The 21,159-nt window shown below is 37.9% G+C and overlaps 1 protein-coding gene across 2 annotated transcripts in view; it reads right to left on the bottom strand.

The window, feature by feature from the left end:
- AFG1L (AFG1 like ATPase) overlaps positions 1 to 21,159 on the bottom strand; it is a 196,224-nt gene that overhangs the window by 141,603 nt on the left and 33,462 nt on the right. For both annotated transcript variants that reach the window (XM_008520642.2, XM_070559193.1), the window contains exon 3: positions 2,522 to 2,573. In XM_008520642.2, the coding sequence (XP_008518864.1) occupies positions 2,522 to 2,573 (52 nt within the window). The remainder of the gene's footprint in view (positions 1 to 2,521; positions 2,574 to 21,159) is intronic.

Genomic DNA, 21,159 nt, shown 5'->3' with positions numbered 1-21,159 from the left:
AAGCCAAAATTGACTGCTCGAGAGCCCCGCCTAGTGGTGCCCTTTTCACAGCCAACCCCCTGCAGAAGGAGCTGGAAGCGGCGTCCTCCATCATTGCCTCCAAGCCCAGCAGAATTTTGCTTCCCAGGTCCTAACCTTAAAACAAGTCTACCTTTCACCTGGTGAAGTTGCCAATGTGAAATAGGAGAGGTTAAACAGGAGGCAGTAAAACAGGGACTGATAAACAAAAATGTACTTTTTTCTCTTCTAATGTACCGAACAAATCATTAGCCCAGCCATCACCACTGTAGTCTGCCGGTCAAAAGTTGAGCCCTGGTTGTAAGAAAACCAGTTGCAGGGGAAGAATGAAGCCATAACATACTACTACTGAAGCTTTGGGCTTCTGTATGAGATGTGCTAAGCATTTTATTAATGAAAACACTTCACTTCAGGGTTGAACCATGATGGTAATCCCTCCAACTTCTACATCAACTCTACTGGGGTTTCCTGGATTGAGAGTCCATCTAAGACAATCATCTCAACATGTCTCTGAAGAAGGAGAGTAGAACGAAGTGAGCATGACAGAGCCCAAGCCAAGAGCAGGAATAAGGAGGGAGAAGGAGGCGCTATGAAGCAGACATCATCTTTCCCATCCAGCCTCCTTAAAATTTCATACCTGTTGCCCAAGTCTAAAAAAGGAAAATAGTAAAGAATAAGAGCTAATGAAAACATTCTGATGCTATTCTCCCAGTCAGAGAGCACCCAAGATGAGAATTTGACATATCTTTCATTACCTATTTTGTAACTATTCTAAACTCAAGTGATTACAGCCACCAAAATGTTCATCTCATTTCCTGTTTCAAAACTACTTTCTCTTCCCCTCTCTATATAATAAAGAGGTTCCTAACCAGAGGTTGCCACACAGCCAGCCTATGTGAACATCCCATGTTATTACATCTTTTCTAATTCTCTCCAACATTCAGATGAATTACATTTATTGTACCTCCCTTCAATTCATTAGAATATGGCTGTATTTTCCAAACTAAAATCTAATAACTTTCATAGGTTGCTGGGTTTTTCTAAGTCCTTTTGCAGAAGTGGAAACAGTTGTGCTTTACTAACCATCTCCATTTATGGTTAAGTGGTTAAGGTAACAGGAGAAACAAAGATGGTGATTTTAGCAATGACAAAACATGAAAGTGAAGGTATAGGAAGTAAGTGTTCTACAAAGAGGCAAAGAACCAGAGATGACAACAGAATGAGACCTGCTAGAGGTACCCAAAGGTGCAGACACATGAAACTGATCAAGAACCTGGTATAAATTGCTTCCTAAGTAAGAAGTAAGCATGCATGGTCTCAAAAATACCAATTAACCAATAAACTAAAAAAAAAGAATAGTTTGAGCTTCTTTCACATTTTTAAATTTCAAGAACTTGAAGAATCCTACGGGGCAATCTCTATCATTCACTGTGAGCTAAACAATTCTCTTTTTATTAGATTTGCTAAATCTATAAGTGTAAAACAGGTATTGAGAGGCATTCGTAAGCAAATCAGAAAGAGAGGGAAGATCCAGAAAAGAACAGTTTCATCTTTAAGGCACTATAACTACTTATTCAACTCCTATTATTTTTAGGAGTTGCACTGAAATTCTTAGTAAGATAATAACCTCTGCTACCATTTCCTCATAATTCAAATTTATTATGGCTACAGGAGAGCCTGAAGGCTGTTTATTAGTCAAGAACCAAAACTGATCTCGGTACATGTAAATGTGCATTTTGAGTATATCAATAAAAGAAATGATTGAAAGCAATAAGGCCAGATAAAGTAGGAGCCATGTTCATGACCTCAGTGAATGTGGGTAATCAGGGAGAGGTTTAGGACTAGGACAAAAGGATTTGTTTGAAGAAACAGAAACCAGAAATAGATAATTTCAGCAAGAATGAAGTCAGGGAAGAAGCAAGACATTAACTGATTAGGAAAATCTAGAAAGTGAGGGACAGCTCATAAAGTTTCCAAGAAAATCTGAGTCTTTGTGCTGAATGTATGGAAGTGGGACACCAAGCAAATGTTACCATCCATGTGTTAAGAATATACATTAATAACTAAATTAAAGATAATAACTAAATTGAGGACAAGGGCTTAGATTATGAGTAGAAATATTAGTGGAAATTAAAAGTTAAAAAGAACAGCTTATTTTTTAAAAAGTATTAAGCTGAGTCAAATAGCACTGAGCAATGAGATGCAGATTTATCTAATAACCTATCTACAGATGATTTCCTTCCCTGAGATCAACTCATTTCATACATTAAACAGTGTTTGCACCCTAACCTGCTAACTAATCCTGCTTTAAACTACAGTCACACACTATGAGAAGCAAAAGGGCAAACTAAGATCACTGCCCTCCCGTCCCCTTTCCTCTCCCCTTATTTTACCTTATTCCTTTGCTGGCAGCCAATTGAGGGATAGAAACGGAAGTTATCCCTGAGTGAACGCTGGGACACTTTCTGTTTGGACCACTCAAAACTTATTTCAGCACACTTACCAACATCTCCATAAACATACAGGCCCCTTGGAGGTTTTCTCCTTGAAAAAAGCTGCAAATTAAGAACAAATTATAAATCTCTAACATGGAAATAATTAAATATCATCATATACATAGTGTTCCTAACTGTGCTATACAGGACTAAAATGGGCTATTGTACACAATAAGTACGAAAAACTTGATGTAAAAGGCTAAGAAGCCCAACTTAGGTTTTAATACAGGAGGCAAGAATCATGGGAGCCCAGAGCAAGGGCACTGAAGTCACACAATTTGAGTTTACATCCCCTACACCATTTACTAACCATGTAATCTTCCCCTTCTTTCCCAAATGGGCTCCCCAAACAACAACCACCAAGCTCCCTCTCAGCAAGCAAGAGACGAAAAGAATTTCTCTGGAGAAACTGAACGGTCTCCAGGAAAAAAAGGCTCAACGGCATTTATGTGTGGGCTTCTCTCAAAGATGTCCCTATCAGATCACCTTACAGTAAAACACAGCAGTCAACAAATCTCTTAAGATGGAGCCTCCAATCAGCTTGTTAGTATCTGAAAAGACTCTAAAACGAATTGATAGCCAAGAATCAATAGAAATTTGAAAAAAAACTTCCAAGATGAAAGTCAGAGACCAGAGCAAATAAACAGTAGGGGAGGAAAATTCACAGGAAACAGACTACACAAACAGCAAAGGGAAACTTCAAATTAAAACTGTAATCGACACAACCAATATGCTGGGGGAAATAAGAGAAGCTATTAATACTATAAAGCAAGAACACAATGCAATTTTTTAAAAGGAACATTAAGAACAAAAGAGAGCATTCTGAAATGTAAAATATAGTAGCAGAAATAAAATTCCAGAAAAAGGATTAGATGATAAGCTCGAGGAAATGTTCCAGAAAATACAACAAATAAATAGCAACAATAAGAGATGGAAAACATAAGAAAATTACACGATTAATTCAGGAAGCCCAATATATGACAAAAAGGAATTCTAGAAAGAGAAAAGAGAGAAAAAAAAAGAGGGAAGAAGTTATCTAAGAAATTTATGCAGATTTTTCTCAGATGTGAAGGACTTAATTTCTAGATAAGGAGGACGGAATAAGTGTCCGGCACAATGAAGGAAATAAGATCTATAACAAGCCACAATTCTGAAATTTCACCGAGGACATAAAGAAGACCCTACAAACGTCCAAGGTGGTGGGGGTGGGGGGAGCAGTAGCAGTTAGAGGTGGGTAGAGGAACAGGTCAAAACAACAGATAAAGACTTGAGTAAAATTTGAGGGACAATGATTTTCAATCTAATCCATCCAATTTATCCATCAAGTGTGCAAATGGGAAATTGACATTCCATACATACAGGGTCTCAAAAAAACCTCCCCAACAGAAATAGGAACACCCAGGCTCCAGGAAACACAGAGGATCCTGGGGAGGAAGCCCTGGTAAGATGGAGAGTTGCTCCAGAACCACAGCGGCACAAGCAGGTCAAGAAAGCAATTAAGTCCAGTCCAGAACAGGAGGATGGAGGGCTCCAAGGGAGAAACAAAACGGAACTTCTCTTTGCTTAATATTATTATTAACCAAATAACCATCCTGAATTTTGTTGCACTTAGAAGAGCAACCTTCAAACTCTGCAACAGGTCCTGGACACCTGTGCAAAAACCAAGGTAAACCAGAGCAGAGAGAATTCAGAAAGGGTAAAAGCAGAAAGAAGCGAAGGTTATACCACTTAGCACCAACTAGAACAGTCAATATTTCAGCAGAGAACATTCTCCAAAGCTAGATTTCAGGATCTAGTACTAATGCTTTCGTTTTTTAATCTGTGGATTCACTCCAACATGCCTCAGAAACCTCTCTCACTTTCCTGTCCCTCTCTCAGCTTTACCTATAAATCCAGCCCCTGACTCCAGCAGGCCCCTTCCAGAAGAACCTTCACCAGGCTTTAGGCAAAAGTATCTTCTCTGCTTTGATTCTGCCAGCTGAATGCCTCCCCTCTGTTCTCTGCACATTAACTTACCAGCTATTCTTAAATCTCAACTGAAAACAGATTCCACTCCTGCCATAACCTTTTAATTTGCCTTGTTTTAATATCTTATATGAACCCTTCTTGTACACTGGTTATTCTCTTTTCCACTTGCCAGGAAAAAAGCATTAGCTCTTAAATAATTTTAGAACCCTTTGAACTTAATAATCTCTAAGTTTATGCTATATATTAGAAAACTTACAACCTAATAATCTCTAAGTATATTCTATATATTAGAAAGCTTTTGAAAGCAACATTCTGTACTAGGTAACTGGAAGCACATAGCAATTAATAATTCTTCACAACACAGTTTGCAGGAATAGTCTGGGGCTACTCTAGTACTGTTCATGTGCTATAAGCAATATATGCTGAATAAACAAAGTTCAAGGCAAAAATTTAACAAAGATAGGGGGAAAAGATGGCACGGAGAGAACTCAATGCTATTGAAAAAAAAAAGAAAAGCACTCAGGTCCTATCTTCTGTTTTACCCACTCACATTCAATATATTTTCAAAAGAGCACTTTGGCAAATATATTACATATATAATTTATATTATAGTAAAATCTAGAGGATGACAAAGAGATACTGTTGTAGAGTACCAAAGGGGATCCTCCCACAGCTGAGATCACAAACACATGGTATGACACAAATACTGTTTAAGATGAAGATTTTATTCTAAATAAATTGACAAAAATGATAAATGTTAGATACCATCTATCTAAATGATGCTATATACTCCACGTATTACTTAAGGCAGGCTAATTTTCTCCTAATAAAAATTTCAGTCTTCCAAAAATTACTGAAATTATTTCAAAGGATTTAAAAATCTATATTTTAAGAGGTAAATCAGAGGACTGAACAGAGAACAGTAAGACTATTTAGAAGGCTATAAAATGGGTCCTAAAGAAGTTTTAAAATTCTTTATTCATAGCTGTGAATTCAGGGAGAGTTAGGTTCACACAGTTTTCTTCAAAATAACTAACTTACACAGGAACCCACACCATTTACATACTCCTAATTTACATTTTCTCACAGTTTATCCTATTTTTTCAGTACCATGAAATTCCTTTCTTAATGTTTTAATTTCCTGTAATTTGTTCTTATGTCTCAGAGAACTCCACCCTGGCATAGCTCCTCAGTGCTGGTATTCTCCTGTGCTCCCCTCCCCCATATGCCTCCTCCTTCCTGCTGGGGACCCAGGAAGCTAACCTTGCTGGCTGGCTGCTGGCTGGGCTCAGCCCCTGGGACTCACTACTTAAAGGAGATGGGAGGGAGAAGGTAGAGAAAAATCCAGATCATTCTCTCCTGTTCCCTCCCGACTTCAGTGCTGCATCTCTGGCAGAGCTGCATCCCTCCAGAACCATGAGGTCCTCATGACACAGCTCTAGGTCTCTCCAGGCTCTTCCTTCAGCCCTCCATTCCTTGTTTGCTGTCTTAGGCTGCCCTGCCCATGTCATCTCTTGATTCAGTCTTTATCTGAAACATCTGCTGTGAATGTTTCCTCCCAGGAATCTGATACATACTCAATCCTTAAAATGCACAAACACTAGACAAAGACTTGAAAATCTGAACAAATGAATAAGTTTCCCTAGTGACAAGTTGTAAGTCATGTTACTTGTATCCAAGTGAATTTGTAAAGTAGGATGATGACATCTTCTCTAATGGGTTTTTGATAAGGATCCAATGACACTGTATTATAGATTGTGTAGATGGAAAGCTTGAGGATGATGCTGGAAGACAGTGGTAATCTATCACCTACCTCCTAAGCATAAAAGATATAGCAGAAGAGTATCGGAGTTGAAACCAAAAGATCCGAGTACAAATTCTGGGTCTGCTACTTAGGAGCTATGTGACTCTGGATAAGACACATCAACTCTACAACCCGCTGTTTCCTTATCTCTTGGGTGCAGGGCAGAGAACAGGGGAGTTCCCACTCACTGCCCACCTCTGCATGACTAATCACAAGGCCCACTCACTCACACTGAAGACTGCAAACATCATGTGCTTACTGATGCCTGCTTCCATCCAAACCTGTGGACTATGCAAAAAGAAACATCACACCCTTTGACACATCCCTCTCAAAGATCTGAACAATACTAATGCACGTTTAAGCTATTCTACGTCTATATAAACTCTACACCAAACAAATCAAGAACACATTCAAGAACATGTGGCACAATTTCAAACGTAGTCCATATGCCGAGCCATAAAGGAAACTAATAAATTCCAAAAAATCACTGTACTCCAACAATAATGTAATAAAGTTAGAACTAAATGATGGAAGGATAACTAAAAATAAAGAAAATCTCATACTAAGGTATCGACCTTCCCAACACATTCACCCAGACTTCTGAAGATTGCTGAAAAAAGTCTGGAAGCCCTGCAGAGGGTACCCTCTCACCAGTCCCTCCATACTGTCAACAATTCTGATTCCCTGGTTAGTTCACTCTCTGTCTCCACAATGTTTCTCTGGAACCTTCTCAGTTCCCTTCAAGCTAAACTACACTTCCCGTTACTTTCAGCAGATGCCTACTTCTTCATAGAGAGAAAACAGAAGGCATTGGGTTGGAACTCCTTCAACTTCTTATATGAAATTGCAATCCCACCCATATCTGCATCCATCCTTTCCTCTCTTCTTCCTGTGACAAAGGAAGATGATTCCTCTTCCTATACAACCTTCTATCAACTGATATATGAAATATCAACTTCATGTAAAATGTCTTTCTGTGAATTTGTTTTTACAATCTTGAAGCGTAATGTCTTATAAGCAAGACATAAACCTAAAAACCCTAAGGGAAAAGAAAGATACAAAAGCAGTGAAATTAAACATTTGTTTGGGAAAAAAATGCTAAGGAAGGTAAAAAAGCAAATAATAAACTACAAACAAAAATTTGCAACACCTATTACAGACAAGAACTTATTTCCTTAGTAAATGAAGAGTTTTTATAAATCGATAAGGAAAGTACAAATGGATTAAACATATGAAAGAATATTTAATCTCATTCACAATAAAAGAAGTGTGATTTAAAATGACAATGAAATACCATCATGACAAAAATCTAAAAGTCTGAGATGATACAGTATTATCAAAGATGTATGGAGACAGGAAGGCTCACAAACTGCTAAGAATATGAATTGCTGCAATCTCTTTTGAGGCAATTTGGCATTGTCTTTTAGAATGTACTTTAACTGAATAATTCCATTTCTAGAAATTTATCCTGCAGGAGTACCCACACATGTACACAAAGATGCATGGACAGTCCATTAATAGGACATGTTAGTATATATTCATATGATGGAATACTATACCATTGTTAAAAGCTATTGAATTGTGGAACATTCATATGAAAGAATTACAAAGAGCAAGGTAGCTCTTATAAGAAGTAGAGAGTCTGATGTGGCATTGTCTCCCAGATACAGTGTTAAAGTTAAAAAAATTTTAAAAATACAAACCAGTGTGTATGCTGTGGTCCCACCATATAAAAAAGAAGTAAGAATGTGTGGGCATACATTCACATACACAATTGTTTATAAAGGTTATCAGAAAATTTCTGGAGGACTCCGCAAGAAACTCAACAGTGAACACTCCAGAAAGGGAACGGAGGGGATAAGAGGGTCTTAATTTTAATTGTACTCTCCTTTATAAAGTTTTAATTTGTTACCAAGTATAAATGGGTTTTTTTCTTTTCATTAAAAAGGATGATTTAGAGAAGAGTAGATATGCTTCTGCCAGAGGACTCATTAGCCACAGCACAAGAAAAGTAAAGGGATAAAAAAGGTGTTAGGTACAAAGAGGACAGGACTGGAGAAGAGACATCAGCTGAGTAGAAATTTAAACAAACTTCTGGAAGAGTGAATGTTGACAAAGGAGGGTAACTGAGCGAGCAGGTGGGAACAGCAGAGCACAGAGCGGCCCTGGAGAAATGTGCCCTGAGGACGGACACTAGAGAGGCTGAAGGTCTTGGAAAGGAGGGGTCTTGTGGAGAGCATGAGAAAAAGGGGGGAGAAGGATGAAGCGAACATCCGTATGTGGAATAGTCACATACAACCACAGCCATCCCCCTCCCCCTCCCCCTCCCCGACAGCACCCCTAGAACACTTTTAACGCCCAGGCAAAAGATCAGAAGCCTCTTCTCAGACCAAAACCAGACATGTAGAGTTCCATTGTATCAGCGTGTCCACTGGCCTACTTGATGGAGCCAAGAGACCACACAGAACACACTCCTCAAATTTTCCAATACTTTTAAATTCCAAATTTCCTATTAAAGTTTGGGCTCTAAACTAGAACAGGATCTCCTATGGCAGGGACAAGGACTTAATCATCTTAGCATCCACAGAACAACGGACACAGTAGACACTCAAAAGTGAGTGTTGAGTCAATGCCTTCAAGAATTGCAGGCGATGGTAAGAAATAACAAATAGCTTTCTGGGACAAACTTAAAAGGAAATCATGAAATGTGTATACAGACTACACACAGGAACAAAAGATGAGAGCTGTCCCGTTGTCATAAAAATCACCTCCCCTCATTCCTGTACTGGCTTTTGTTGAGTTCTCTGCCTCAGATTTACAACATTTGCTAACTGACTGTTCTTCCCAACCATCAACACTAGTTGTTTAATTTATTTTAAACTTTTATATTAAAAGCAAGAAAAATAGAACAAATAAAGTTTGAAGTCGGCAACTAGAAAAAAATTTGTTGTACCATATGCTTTGAGTTAATCCCAGTATTAATTTGGATATTTTCAAATAGCCATTAGTTCTAAAATAAATCAGCCTTCTTTATATTTATTACTTTAGCCACAGGCAGGCATAAACAGGGGCTTCATAAATGCCTTTAGGTCATGGTGACCATAATATGGTCACCTAGTCTGAGGACCGTAGGATTTGTAATGCATTAGAATAGGAGATCTTTCCACGGACATAGCAACTTTGGTCAGAGGTCCCTCAAATATATCACAACAAGGAGACACGATGAAATATGGAGGTTGCAGTGCAAACAACATATTACTAGAAAAAATAGCTCAAATGCATGTTTTCTTTTTGGAAGTTATCTTTAAATATAACTACAGTCCCCCCTACTCCATATCCATTGCTTTCCACTTTTCCACAACTGTGCAACAGACACGCTCTTTAAGTGAGAATGACCCCATCCCCAGCTCCATCCCCCGTAACAGGGTGATGGGTTGAGGTCTGAGCTTATGACCCAAGTTTGATCAAGTGGAGTTCTGCTGTTCAACACTTGGTGAAAAAGAAGCTCTTTCTTCTGGGCAGTATGGTGCATAGACGTGACACAAGTTTGCTACTTTGAGATAAGCCAAGCTAAACACAAAGCCAAAATATGCAAGAGGGCAAACTCAAGAAGATCTCAAAGAAATACAGCCAAGACCCTAATACACTGCACCTGAAGCATACCTAAGCCCTGGACTTCTACATGAGTCAAGTGATTACTTATCCTGTTTAACCCAGTTTTAGCTGGGTTTTCTGTTACTTGTAACTGAAAGCATGCTAACTGATGCCATAATATATTCCACTTAGCCATGTTAGTGGCCTGATATAAGTAAAGTATTTATGAAAGTATCTATTCTCAAGAGAGAGCTATAGTAATCAAAATGGTATGGTATTGGCATAAAAACAGACACATAGATCAATGGAACAGAAGAGAAAGCCCAGAAATAAACCCACACATATATGGTCAATTAATTTATGTCAAAGGAGGCAAGAACATACAATGAAGAAAAGATAGTCTCTCCAGTAAATGGTGCTGGGAAAACAGGACAGCCACATACAAATCAGCTGAAAATATCTGCAAATCATATATCTGATAAGGATTTAATATCCAAAATATATAAAGAACTCATACAACTCAGTGGCCAAAAGACCCCAAAAAATCCAGCTAAACAATGGGCAGAGCATCTGAATAGATATTTTTCCAAAGAAGACATACAGATGACCAACAGGTACATGAAAAGGTGCTTAACACCACTAACCATCAGGGAAATGCAAATCAAAAACCACAATGAGATATCACCTCACATCTGTTAAAATGGCTATTATCAAAAAGACAAGAAATAAGGGTGCTGGCCCAGTGGCGTAATGGTTAAGTTCACGCACTCTGGTTTGGTGGCCCGGGGTTTGCAGATTCAGATCCTGGGTGTGGACTTATACACTGCTCATCAAGCCCTACTATGGAGGCATCCCCCATACAAAATGGAGGAAGATTGCCATAGATGTTAGTTCAGCAAGAATCTTCCTAGAGCAAAAAGGAAGACCGGCAACAGATGTTAGCTCAAGGCCAGTCTTCCTCACCAAATAAAAAGAAAAAAGACAAGAAATAACAAGCGTTGGCAGGGATGTAGAGAAAAGGGAACATTTGTTCACTGTTGGTAGGAATGTAAATTGTTGTAGCAACTATGGAAAACAGTATGGAGGTTCCTCAAAAAATTTAAAATAGAACTACCATATGATCCAGCAATTTCACTTCTGGGTATTTATCCAAAGGAAACAAAAACACTAACTCAAAAAGATACATGCACTCCCATGCTCACTGGAGCATTAATTACAATAGCCAAGACATGGAAACAACCAAAGCATTCATCAATGGATGAATGGATAAAGAAGATATGGTGTATAACTACAATGAAATATTATTCAGCCATAAAAAATGAGGAAACCCGGGGCTGGCCCACTGGCATAGCAGTTAAGATCGCACGCTCTGGTTTGGCAGCCAGGGTTCGCTGGTTCAGATCCTGGGTGCAGACCTATACACTGCTTATCAAGCCATGCTGTGGCAGGAGTCCCACATATAAAATAGAGGAAGATGGTCACAAATGTTAGCTCAGGGCCACTCTTCCTTGGCAAAAATAGGATTGGCAGCAGATGTTAGCTCAGGGCTAATCTTCCTCAAAAAAAAAAAAAGAGAGGAAACGCTGCCATTTATAACAACATGGATGGACCTTGAGGGCATTATGATAAGTGAAATAAGTCAGAGAAAGACAAATACAGTATGACATCACTTATACGTGGAATCTAAAAAAACAAAATAAACTCATAGATATGTAGTCAGGAAGCATCCTCAAGTTTAGACTTATTATAATAACCTAAATCAAAAGGGAAGATGAGGGGCCAGCCCTGTGGCCTAGTGGTTAAGTTCATGCACTCCACTTCGGCGGCCTAGGGTTTCGCTGGTTTGGATCCTGGGCATGGACATGGCACCTCTTGTCAGGCCATGCTGAGGCAGCGTCCCACACGCCATAACTAGAAGGACCCACAACTAGAATATACAACTATGTACTGGGGGGATTTGGGGAGAAAAAGCAGAAAAAACAAAAAGGATTGGCAACAGTTGTTAGCTCAGGTGCCAATCTTTAAAATAAAAAAAAAAAAAGAGAGGATGATAAGAAAAGCAGGTATCAAAAACAGTCATTAAAATTTTTTTTAAAAATATGACTATACTGCAAATTGTCCAAGAAGGAAATGCACTGATGTCATGAGTGTTTGGGGTCCTGACTGTTATGCATTTGGTGATGTACTCCAAACCACTAAATTTAGTAAAAATTTATGTTTTGAATTTTACATATACTTTATATAAAGCCCATTTCCACACAAGGACTCTTTGGAACATGTGGTTTATATTTTTAAAAGTAAATATCTAATCATCATTCTATCAAAATTTTATGAGACAAAATCAAATGCGAATTATGGATCCTGGATCCAAACACAGACACACAGACACAAACACACATACACACACAGGGTTAAAAGAACATTTGGGTAAAAATTCAAGAAGTCTGAATTTGAACGTGGGCTTCATTTTTAGGATTGCCAGATAAAATACAGGATGCCCAATTACATTTGAATTTCAGACTAACATCAAATAATTTTTAGTATATGTATGTTCCAAATATTGCATGGGACATATGTGTACTAAAAAACTATTCATTATTTACCTGAAATTCAAGTTTAACTGGACATCCTGTATTTTTATTTGCCAAATCAGGCAACTCTTTTAGATAATATTGTTACATCAATGTCAAATTTCTCGGGTGTGATAATGGTAATACAGTTATGCAGTTATTCCAATATCTTTATTAGGAGATATATAATGATGTTTTTAGGGGTCAAGTGTTATGATTTTGCAACTTACTCTCAGATGACTAAAGAAAAACATATATTTAGAGAGAGAAGAAAACAAGTGTGGCAAAATGTTAATCATTAGTGGGCTTAAGTGTATTGTTGAAATTTTTCAAAATAAAAAGGAAAAAACAAAACAAAATTTGGTAAGGTGACTAATTACTGTATTACTTTTTCTTTTGAATTAAATTTAAAATTATTCCAAAAGTACCCGCATATTTGCATTTTAGACAGCTACTTTCAAAACTGTTACCAAAACTATTTCTTTAACTGCTGCAAAGTAAACATTTGTCATCCACCATTCCAAATACTTTTATTTAATCATTCTAACCCTATTCTTTGTTCCTTATGATATTAAAATTCTATCATGAACAAATAACCCAAGGTGATTCTCATCAAAGTTATAAATTAAAATAGCATGTCCTCCACCGTTCTGGGTTACTATCCATCTGCTACTCTGGCATAATTTCCATTAGGATAATTAGATAATAAGGATGGTGCTTTAAAATAAAAAGTGTTTCCAATTTGTTTAAAATGCAGGAATACTATTTTTCCTCTTTCTCCCCACTCCCCTCACCATTCCATTATTATCTCCCAAAATGACAGAATCGGAGACAATGATTCCAGCTGGAATGCTGAGCATAATTACATCTTTTAAAAACTAGCATTATATGATTCTCAACATAGACCACTTTTTCATAAAAGTAAATCACTTCAGGTTCCTAACAAAATCTTTAAAAACTAAAAAACTGAACTATATGTTAGCACCCGTAAATTCTCTCTAAATGAAAATCTTTTTTTAAATGCCTTCAGCTGATTTGCAAAAGAACCCTCATAACCTAAAGTACACCAATTTGTTCAGTTTACTAGTATAATTAAGCCTATTTAAGTATCTAAATAACTAGAAAGTGTGTGTAAGGGGGGGAGTGAGCTTAAACCTCTAAAACAACTAGCATAAGAAATGGCTCAATTTCTGATTATAACAAAATTTGAAGATGCAAATGACTTTTAATGCCTCATGCATTCAAGCAACAAGCATTTAGAAGTGCCTATATGTGCCACTGGGAGACAAACGACAGGAGGCAATTTCTTCAGCAAATCCTTCCACGTTCACTCACTCCTAATTGATATTCTGCTTCTGGCCTAGCTTAGGCAAAGCTATGCTAGGTGTGATCTATTCCAGTCCACCACTAGTTCAGAGGGATGTCCAGGACATTAGCATAATTCTCAAACCAATCTGGAATTCATCAAAAGCAAGATGTGGAAACTATTCCTCAGTCTGAACCCAGTCGAGGTTCTGAATTTGAGGAACTAAAGTGGCCTTCCAGGCTTCTGCTGGATTAGTGAAGAGCTGATGCTAAGGAGGGAATGAGAACACAAACATATCCAGAGAGGCAAATGGATATAGGAACTCAGAGAGACACCTACACTCTCATGCAGACACATGGATAGGCTGACATCCTCCAGGACAACTGCCTTCAGAGTCAGCAGAGAATTATTTTGTGAATCTTCAGTGACAGCTTTGTTATTTATTCATTTTTCATTTACTCTGCAAACATGGATTGAGCATTGAGCAACTACTTTGTGCCAGGCAGTGAGCTGGGTTCCGCAGATCTAGGAGACCCAGGAAAGAAAGACACAGTATTTACCAAAAAAGCATGTGGTCACTGGGTGAGCAATATGGGATGGGGCATAACAAAAGGATGGGGGTTGGGGGCAGCCTTAGCAAACACCCAGAGGCAAGAGAAGGACCCAGGTTTGCTCAAGGATCTTCAAGTGGCTAGTCACAGCTGGTGCTTTTATTGTCAGCAGAGAACAAAGACAGATGAAGCTGCAAGAGACAGACACCAGGCTCTCAAGGACCTTGTAGAACAGGCTAATGAGTTTGTACTTTCTCCTGAGGGCATGAGAAACCTTATGCAGGAGAATGGTGCCATCAGATTGTGTGTTAGAAATATCATTCTTGGGGCCCGCCCGGTGGCGCAGCAGTTAAGTTCACACGTTCTGCTTCAGCAGCCTGGGGTTCACCGGTTCGGATCCCAGGTGTGGACATGGCACCGCTTGGCAAAAACCATGCTGTGCTGGCCATCCCACATATAAAGTAGAGGAAGACAGGCATGGATGTTAGCTCAGGGCCAGTCATTCTCAGCAAAAAGAGGAGGACTGGCAGCGGTTAGCTCAGGGCTAATCTTCCTCGAAAAAAAAAAATCATTCGTGATACATTATGGAGCATGCACTTAATGGGAGGAAACTACAGGCAAGGACATCACCACTTGTACCTGCTCCACTGACAAGCCATCCTGGTTGCCAGATAGAAGTGTGGTTCAGGGAGAAATACTTGTGGGGGCTTTTCCGTGGTTCATCAGGGCAAAGGCAACTGAAGGCAGCTCTGTGGTGGTCTCCATTGCCATGAAGGGGCTACAGATTGCCTTGGAGCTGTGCTTCAGGCTTCTCCTGGAGAAACTGTACATGGCTGTGGCAGTGTGGCTTGAAACATGTGTTCAGATCCTAATATCTGCACATTTCCATGAGAGATGATGGCATGGCTTGCAAGTGCTCAGTTTTTCTTTTATCGTCTCTTGTTTCAGAATAGAGGCTTTCACTCAGCTGAAAACCAACTGTATAATGCAAAACCGGCTTACTATTCAACTTAAGAAACTAACTGAAGGCAAATATCTACCTCCTGAAAAGCTTAATATCGTTAAAAGAGACTATTACTTCTTAGCGTTATAGTTAAAAGATGCCACCTTCATAGAGAATCTTCAGGAACAGCAAATGTGAAGGCAACCGGTGAAGAGCTCACTAGGTACAACTCCGAACTTCAGGTTGAAATAGATTTTATGGAAAAACAACTGAAAAAAGAAAGACTAAACAATTCAGAACTAGATTAAGTGATTGGTGACTTTACAAGAAGAACAAAATTCCTAGACATAAATCAAAATCTATCACATCACGTGGCTTTTCCAAATAGAGCATGCCCTTCACCAAAGGGTCGGCCTTCCTGTGAAAAGAGATCTTTCCACTCCCCTCTACTCAGATCCTCACCCTTGCACCACGCTCTCCTCCCCACTTCTTCCTCCATATCACAGTCCTTGTTGCCAGTGGATCCAAGTGGACAATCCTTAAAATAGAGACCTCAGCTTTCCTACTCCATAAATACTTTCTGGCAAGGGATTTTTCTAGCCTACTGTCTATCCATCCTGATTTTCCTCTTCTATGTGCTGAATTTTCCCCGACCAACCCCACATTCTGAAAATAAAAGAAAATTACCTTTAGCTTTGATTCAGTATTCACACAAAACTACTACTGAATACTCTGAATATGAGAAGAAACTTGAGACTTTTCTTGTCTTTCTTCAAATGTAATTTTGAATTCTCAATTTTAGTTTCAAAAATTGCTATTTTAAGTGATATACTTTTGCACAAATGGAAGCTTTACAGAATAATAATTCTCAGAACAGTTTTATAAAGTTTATCTAAAAATTAATCTTATTGAGTATATTGTTTACATTTTATTATTCTCTCTAGATAGTAATTATTACATTTAATTTGATTAACAGTCCATTAATACAGGAATAATACTGAATTTATGTAATACTGAAACTGCTACATGATTAGTTCAGCAGCTAGACACATTTGAAATGGCAAAGCCATTCTATATGCCAAAAGCAGTAACTTATTTTAATTTATTTCAACTATAAGACAAATATGAAAGTAACTTGAATATGTTTTTAATTCACATTTTTTTTAAACATGTTGAAAAAAGTATTTTAAACATTGCTTCTCAGGAGCAAATAGTTAATAGGTAATATATATAAACTTAAATAAATATATAAATTTGTACCATATGTTTTTTGTGGGTTTTACATTGTTAATTTTGATATATATATCCACATTTGGAATTTGGTCCTTCAAGAGTAAATCAACAGTAATTTGATTCATAAAATTTCTTTTCTTATCTTGGTGAGGAAGATCAGCCCTGTGCTAACATCTGTTGCCAATCTTCCTCCCTTTTTTCCCCTCCCAAAGCCCCAGTACATAGTTGTATATACTAGTTGTAAGTCTCTCTAGTTCTTCTATGTGGGACGCCACCACAGTATGGCTTGATGAGTGTGTGTAGGTCTGCACCCAGGATCTGAACCGGTGAACCCTGGGCCGCTGAAGTGGAGCATGAAAAATTAACTGCTACGCCACGGGCCAGCCCCATAAAATTTCTTTATGAGAGTCAGAATTATAAGTCCCAAGTGAAGCAATATACAGAATAGAATAAATTTAAATCCTTTTATTTAGAGTGTTTTCTCAAAGACTTTTCCCATATGCATTCTATACCCACCTGAATTTTAGTACTTAATTCACTGAGTTATAAATTAACCATTTATGATTGTTTCCTCCACAGAACAAGGAATACTGAAATCAGAAACCATTAATCTTATTCACTTCTATATCCTTGGTTCCCAGGATGAAGCCTAGCATACAATGAGGACCAACCCTCTTTTTGTTGAATTCAATTCATACACAATAATTGAAGGTCCTTTGGTAAACAAAGAGATATATTTTCTAGCTAAGCATGATAGACTTTCTGGTAAAACTAAAAATCATTGCTTTTCCCAGCTACACAAGATAACTACTTTCCCCAGTGCCCACTCTGGAAATGTACTAATTCTCCTTTAGAAGACAAAGAGACACTTGGCTAATTATTTCCCCAGCACCTGAAATGGGCACATTACCTGGAAATGACAAGACACTGCCGAACAGGAGACAAGAATAAGTTCAGTATTAAATGGAGACATAACTACATACTGTACATAGAACTCAGAAACATCTGGCATTCATGGAAAAGATTTAAGGGCAAGAAAATTCAGCTTATGAAATTTCAGAAAGAGGAAAAAAATTCCATTGCTAAAAACCTCTTACGAAGATATTTCCTATGCCCTTCTGAGCACTGTGCTAGTAATTCCTCCTCAGTCTATTTGTAAGAAGGAAATGCTGAACTAGTGGAGTCTAGAATTACATTATCCAGAAAAGTTTTCATTTCTTCAAAATTATAGGAAAAAAACCCCTGTTGAAATGTCTCACAATTACACTTATATTATTTTTACTATGGAATATTATAAATAGGCTGAATGGGAGAAAATATTGGACACCTGTTTACCTACCACCTAGCTTTATCAAATCTTTATATTTTGACACATTTATTTCAAGATTTATGTAATAAAACATTAGATACAGATGAAGCCCCCTTTGCACCCTTCTTCAGAGTTATCAATCCTGATTTGGGAGTTTATTATCCCCTTGCTATGTAACATTCCATTTTAAAAATACATTCTGACTTATTTATCCATTTTTTGTGGTAGCTGCTAGTTATCCCCCCAAAACAGACTCTTCTTTGTCCATTTTTCTACAAGGTTGTTTGATTTTTTTCTATTTTTTGGTAGGAGTTCTTTATATATTCTAGATAGCAACCCGTGGTCAATTCTTTTTGACACAAATATTTTCTCCCAGTCTGTGGTCTGCATTTTCCCTTTTTCTATGGTGCTTTTTGTTAACTAGAAGTTTTCGATTTTAGTGTATTTAAATGTATCCATCTTTACTTTTATAGTTTAGGCTTTTATATCTTGTATAAGAAATTCTTCCTTTTCCCAGATTCATAAAGATATTCTTCTATATTTTCTTCAAGAAGTTTTAGTTTCACTTTAAATTTAGGACATTAATTCTATGGAATTTAATTTTTATGTTTAGAGAGGAAGGTATCTAATTTTATTTCTCTCTTCACATAGATAATCACTTGTCTCATTCCTGTGTCTTGATTAGACCATCTTTTTCCCACTGATTTTCAGTGCCAACTCAAAGGTGTATCAAGTTTCCATCTATGTTCTGGCCTTTCTGTCTCGTTCCACTTGGCTGTTTGTCTATATAATGGAATCGTGAGTAGTTCTGTTGATTAGAGACAGTAATATATAAAGGGAAGTAATGGGACATTAGCTTGGAAAGCTGGACTAAGTACAGCTCAAGTAGAAGCTTGAGACCAACTAATGGTCCCCCACCAGCCCTCACATTCCATCAGGCAGCAATCCTCTAGAGGAGCAGTTGGCAAATCATGGCCTATGAGCCAAACCCAGCCTGACACCTGTTTTTATAAATAAATATTTATCAGAATATATTTATTTATGTATTGTCTGTGGCTGCTTTGACTACAATGGCAGAACTGAGTAGTTAACGACAGAAATTATATGGCCCCCTAAGCCTAAAAGATTTCCTGTATGGTCCTTTACAGAAAATACTTGTCAAACCCTCATCTAGAGACCTGACCATAATCTCAACATACATTCCATGGTACGGATGCCTGTATGGCCTACGTAATTCTGCTGCCATAACCTAAGGAGTCAGCTTTGGTTGATAGCGACAGATTAGATTCCAACCCTAAACCTTTTAACATAGGGCTATACTCCCTTTCTTTAAATTCATTTCAAGGGATGTATTAAAGACATTCTCATCTATGTCGATAGCATAATTTCACCTTTTGGAACCATGACAAAACTTAAAATGTAATTGAATACGTTGGTTAATTATTCTGAAGACTGAATCAGGCCCATTATACTCTGTTTCTCAAATTTCAGAGTTTAAATGAGTCTTTGGTATGAGTCAATTCTCAAAAAACAATGTAGTGTGACCCCCCCCCGATCTCACTTCCTTACAGGTAAAGCCATCATTGGGTTAGGACGTAATGCTTCTGCTTCTGCTTTCATAAAAATTTGATACAACAAACATTCATTTAAAAATATTTCTAAGGGCCAGCTCCATGGCCTAGTGGTTAAGTTCAGTGCACTCTGCTTCAGTGGCCCGGGGTTCAGTTCCCAGGTGAGGACCTACACCATTCATCAGCAGCCATACTGTGGCAGTGACCCACATACAAAATAGAGGAAGACTGGCACAGAGCTTAGCTCAGGGTAAATCTTCTTCAGAAAAAAAAAAAATTCTGGTCTTTAATAAAACTGTAGCTATAGATATTGTCTGTTCTGTACTCAATGTTGTCTATGATCTTCTAAAGGATAAAGTTCCAGGGATCGGGGAAGCTTTACCTAAATCACACTGCTCAATCTACTTTACCTATAGGACATGCCAATTCTAAGAGGAATGGCAAGAATAAGTGCTCATTCGTTCAGCTGGAGGAGAGAAGGGAGGAACTGAGGGAAAAACAGCAAACTGCCTGGTCTTGGATAAATAATGGAAGGGCTCCCGACAAACAGGCTTCCGTATCTCCTGAGAGAAAACTCCACAGTCCAGAATCCCAGGTTTCCTGCTCCCAGCCTCCAAGTGCTAGAAGTCAGAACAAGGAAAGCATCAAGACCTTAGACCAGCTGGATTGAAAGCAGGGCAGGTCTTTCTATCTGCTATGTGCATTCTTCTTGGCAAGGTGAGGGGAGGTAGCCAAATAAAAGATGGTAGATAGGATATAAGAGGAAGTTGGAAATAATAATTTCTCATTAGGGAAAAACTGAAAATTATTTTATGGAGAGCAGGAGAAAAAGCAAAGGAATTTTGTGCACCCCACATACCAATTCCCAGGTCTCTTGGGCTATGTCTCCTCCCATGAGATAAAAAACCTGGCTGCCTGTATACCCCTGATGAACGGAACCAGAGATTTTCAGAGCAGCTCCACATTCTATTTAATCCTTTCCCTCCCTGACTCCAGAAATGCTTGATTTGGCTGTGTAAAAGTAATTCTAATTATAGTGATTTACATGAACTACTTACCATTTATGCCTAATTACCTCACAGCACAATAACAATTATGCATACATTAAATGTGTCAGATTAACCTGCTTCTAAGTTTTATTTGATAACAAAAGTAAAGTGTTCACAAATGCTCATTCTTTATAGTTTGTTGCTCATACAGCATGGTCATCGGCTCATAACTTTTTCAAATTTTTATTAGAGAAAACATTGTTACATAGGTAGGTGAAAGTAGGCTAATAGTCAGCCACCGACTTCTTTCTCATTGATAACGATTCTGGCATTTTGTGAAGAAGGTGCATTTTACTTTAATATTATAGCTAAGTCTTAAAGAAAGTTTCTTAGAAGTATAATGAGAAAAAGTAAGTCCACCATAATGAATGTTTAAACATCTCCGTTAAAAACAAAATCAAATGCCCATATATGCTAAGTGAAATAAGTCAGACAGAGAAAGACAAATACTGTATGTTCTCACTTATACGCAGCATTCTGAAAAAGCCAAACTCATAGAAACAGTAGAATGTTCATTGCCAGGGGCTGGAGGGTGAGGTAAATGAGGAGATGTTGGTCAAAGGGTACAAACTTCCAGCTATAAGATGAATAAGTTCTGGGGATCTAATGCACAGCATGGTGACTATAATTAACAATACTGTATCAGACACTTGAAAGCTGTTAAGAGAGTAGATCTTAAAAGTTCTCACCACAAAAAAAAGATTATTATGTGAGGGGATGTAGGTACTAACTAACCTTATTGTGCTGA

The sequence above is a fragment of the Equus przewalskii genome, chromosome 9, assembly GCF_037783145.1.
Source record: "Equus przewalskii isolate Varuska chromosome 9, EquPr2, whole genome shotgun sequence".
NCBI lineage: Eukaryota > Metazoa > Chordata > Mammalia > Perissodactyla > Equidae > Equus > Equus przewalskii.
Note: the sequence above shows the minus strand (reverse complement) of the source record. Positions and strands in the feature narration are given on the sequence as shown.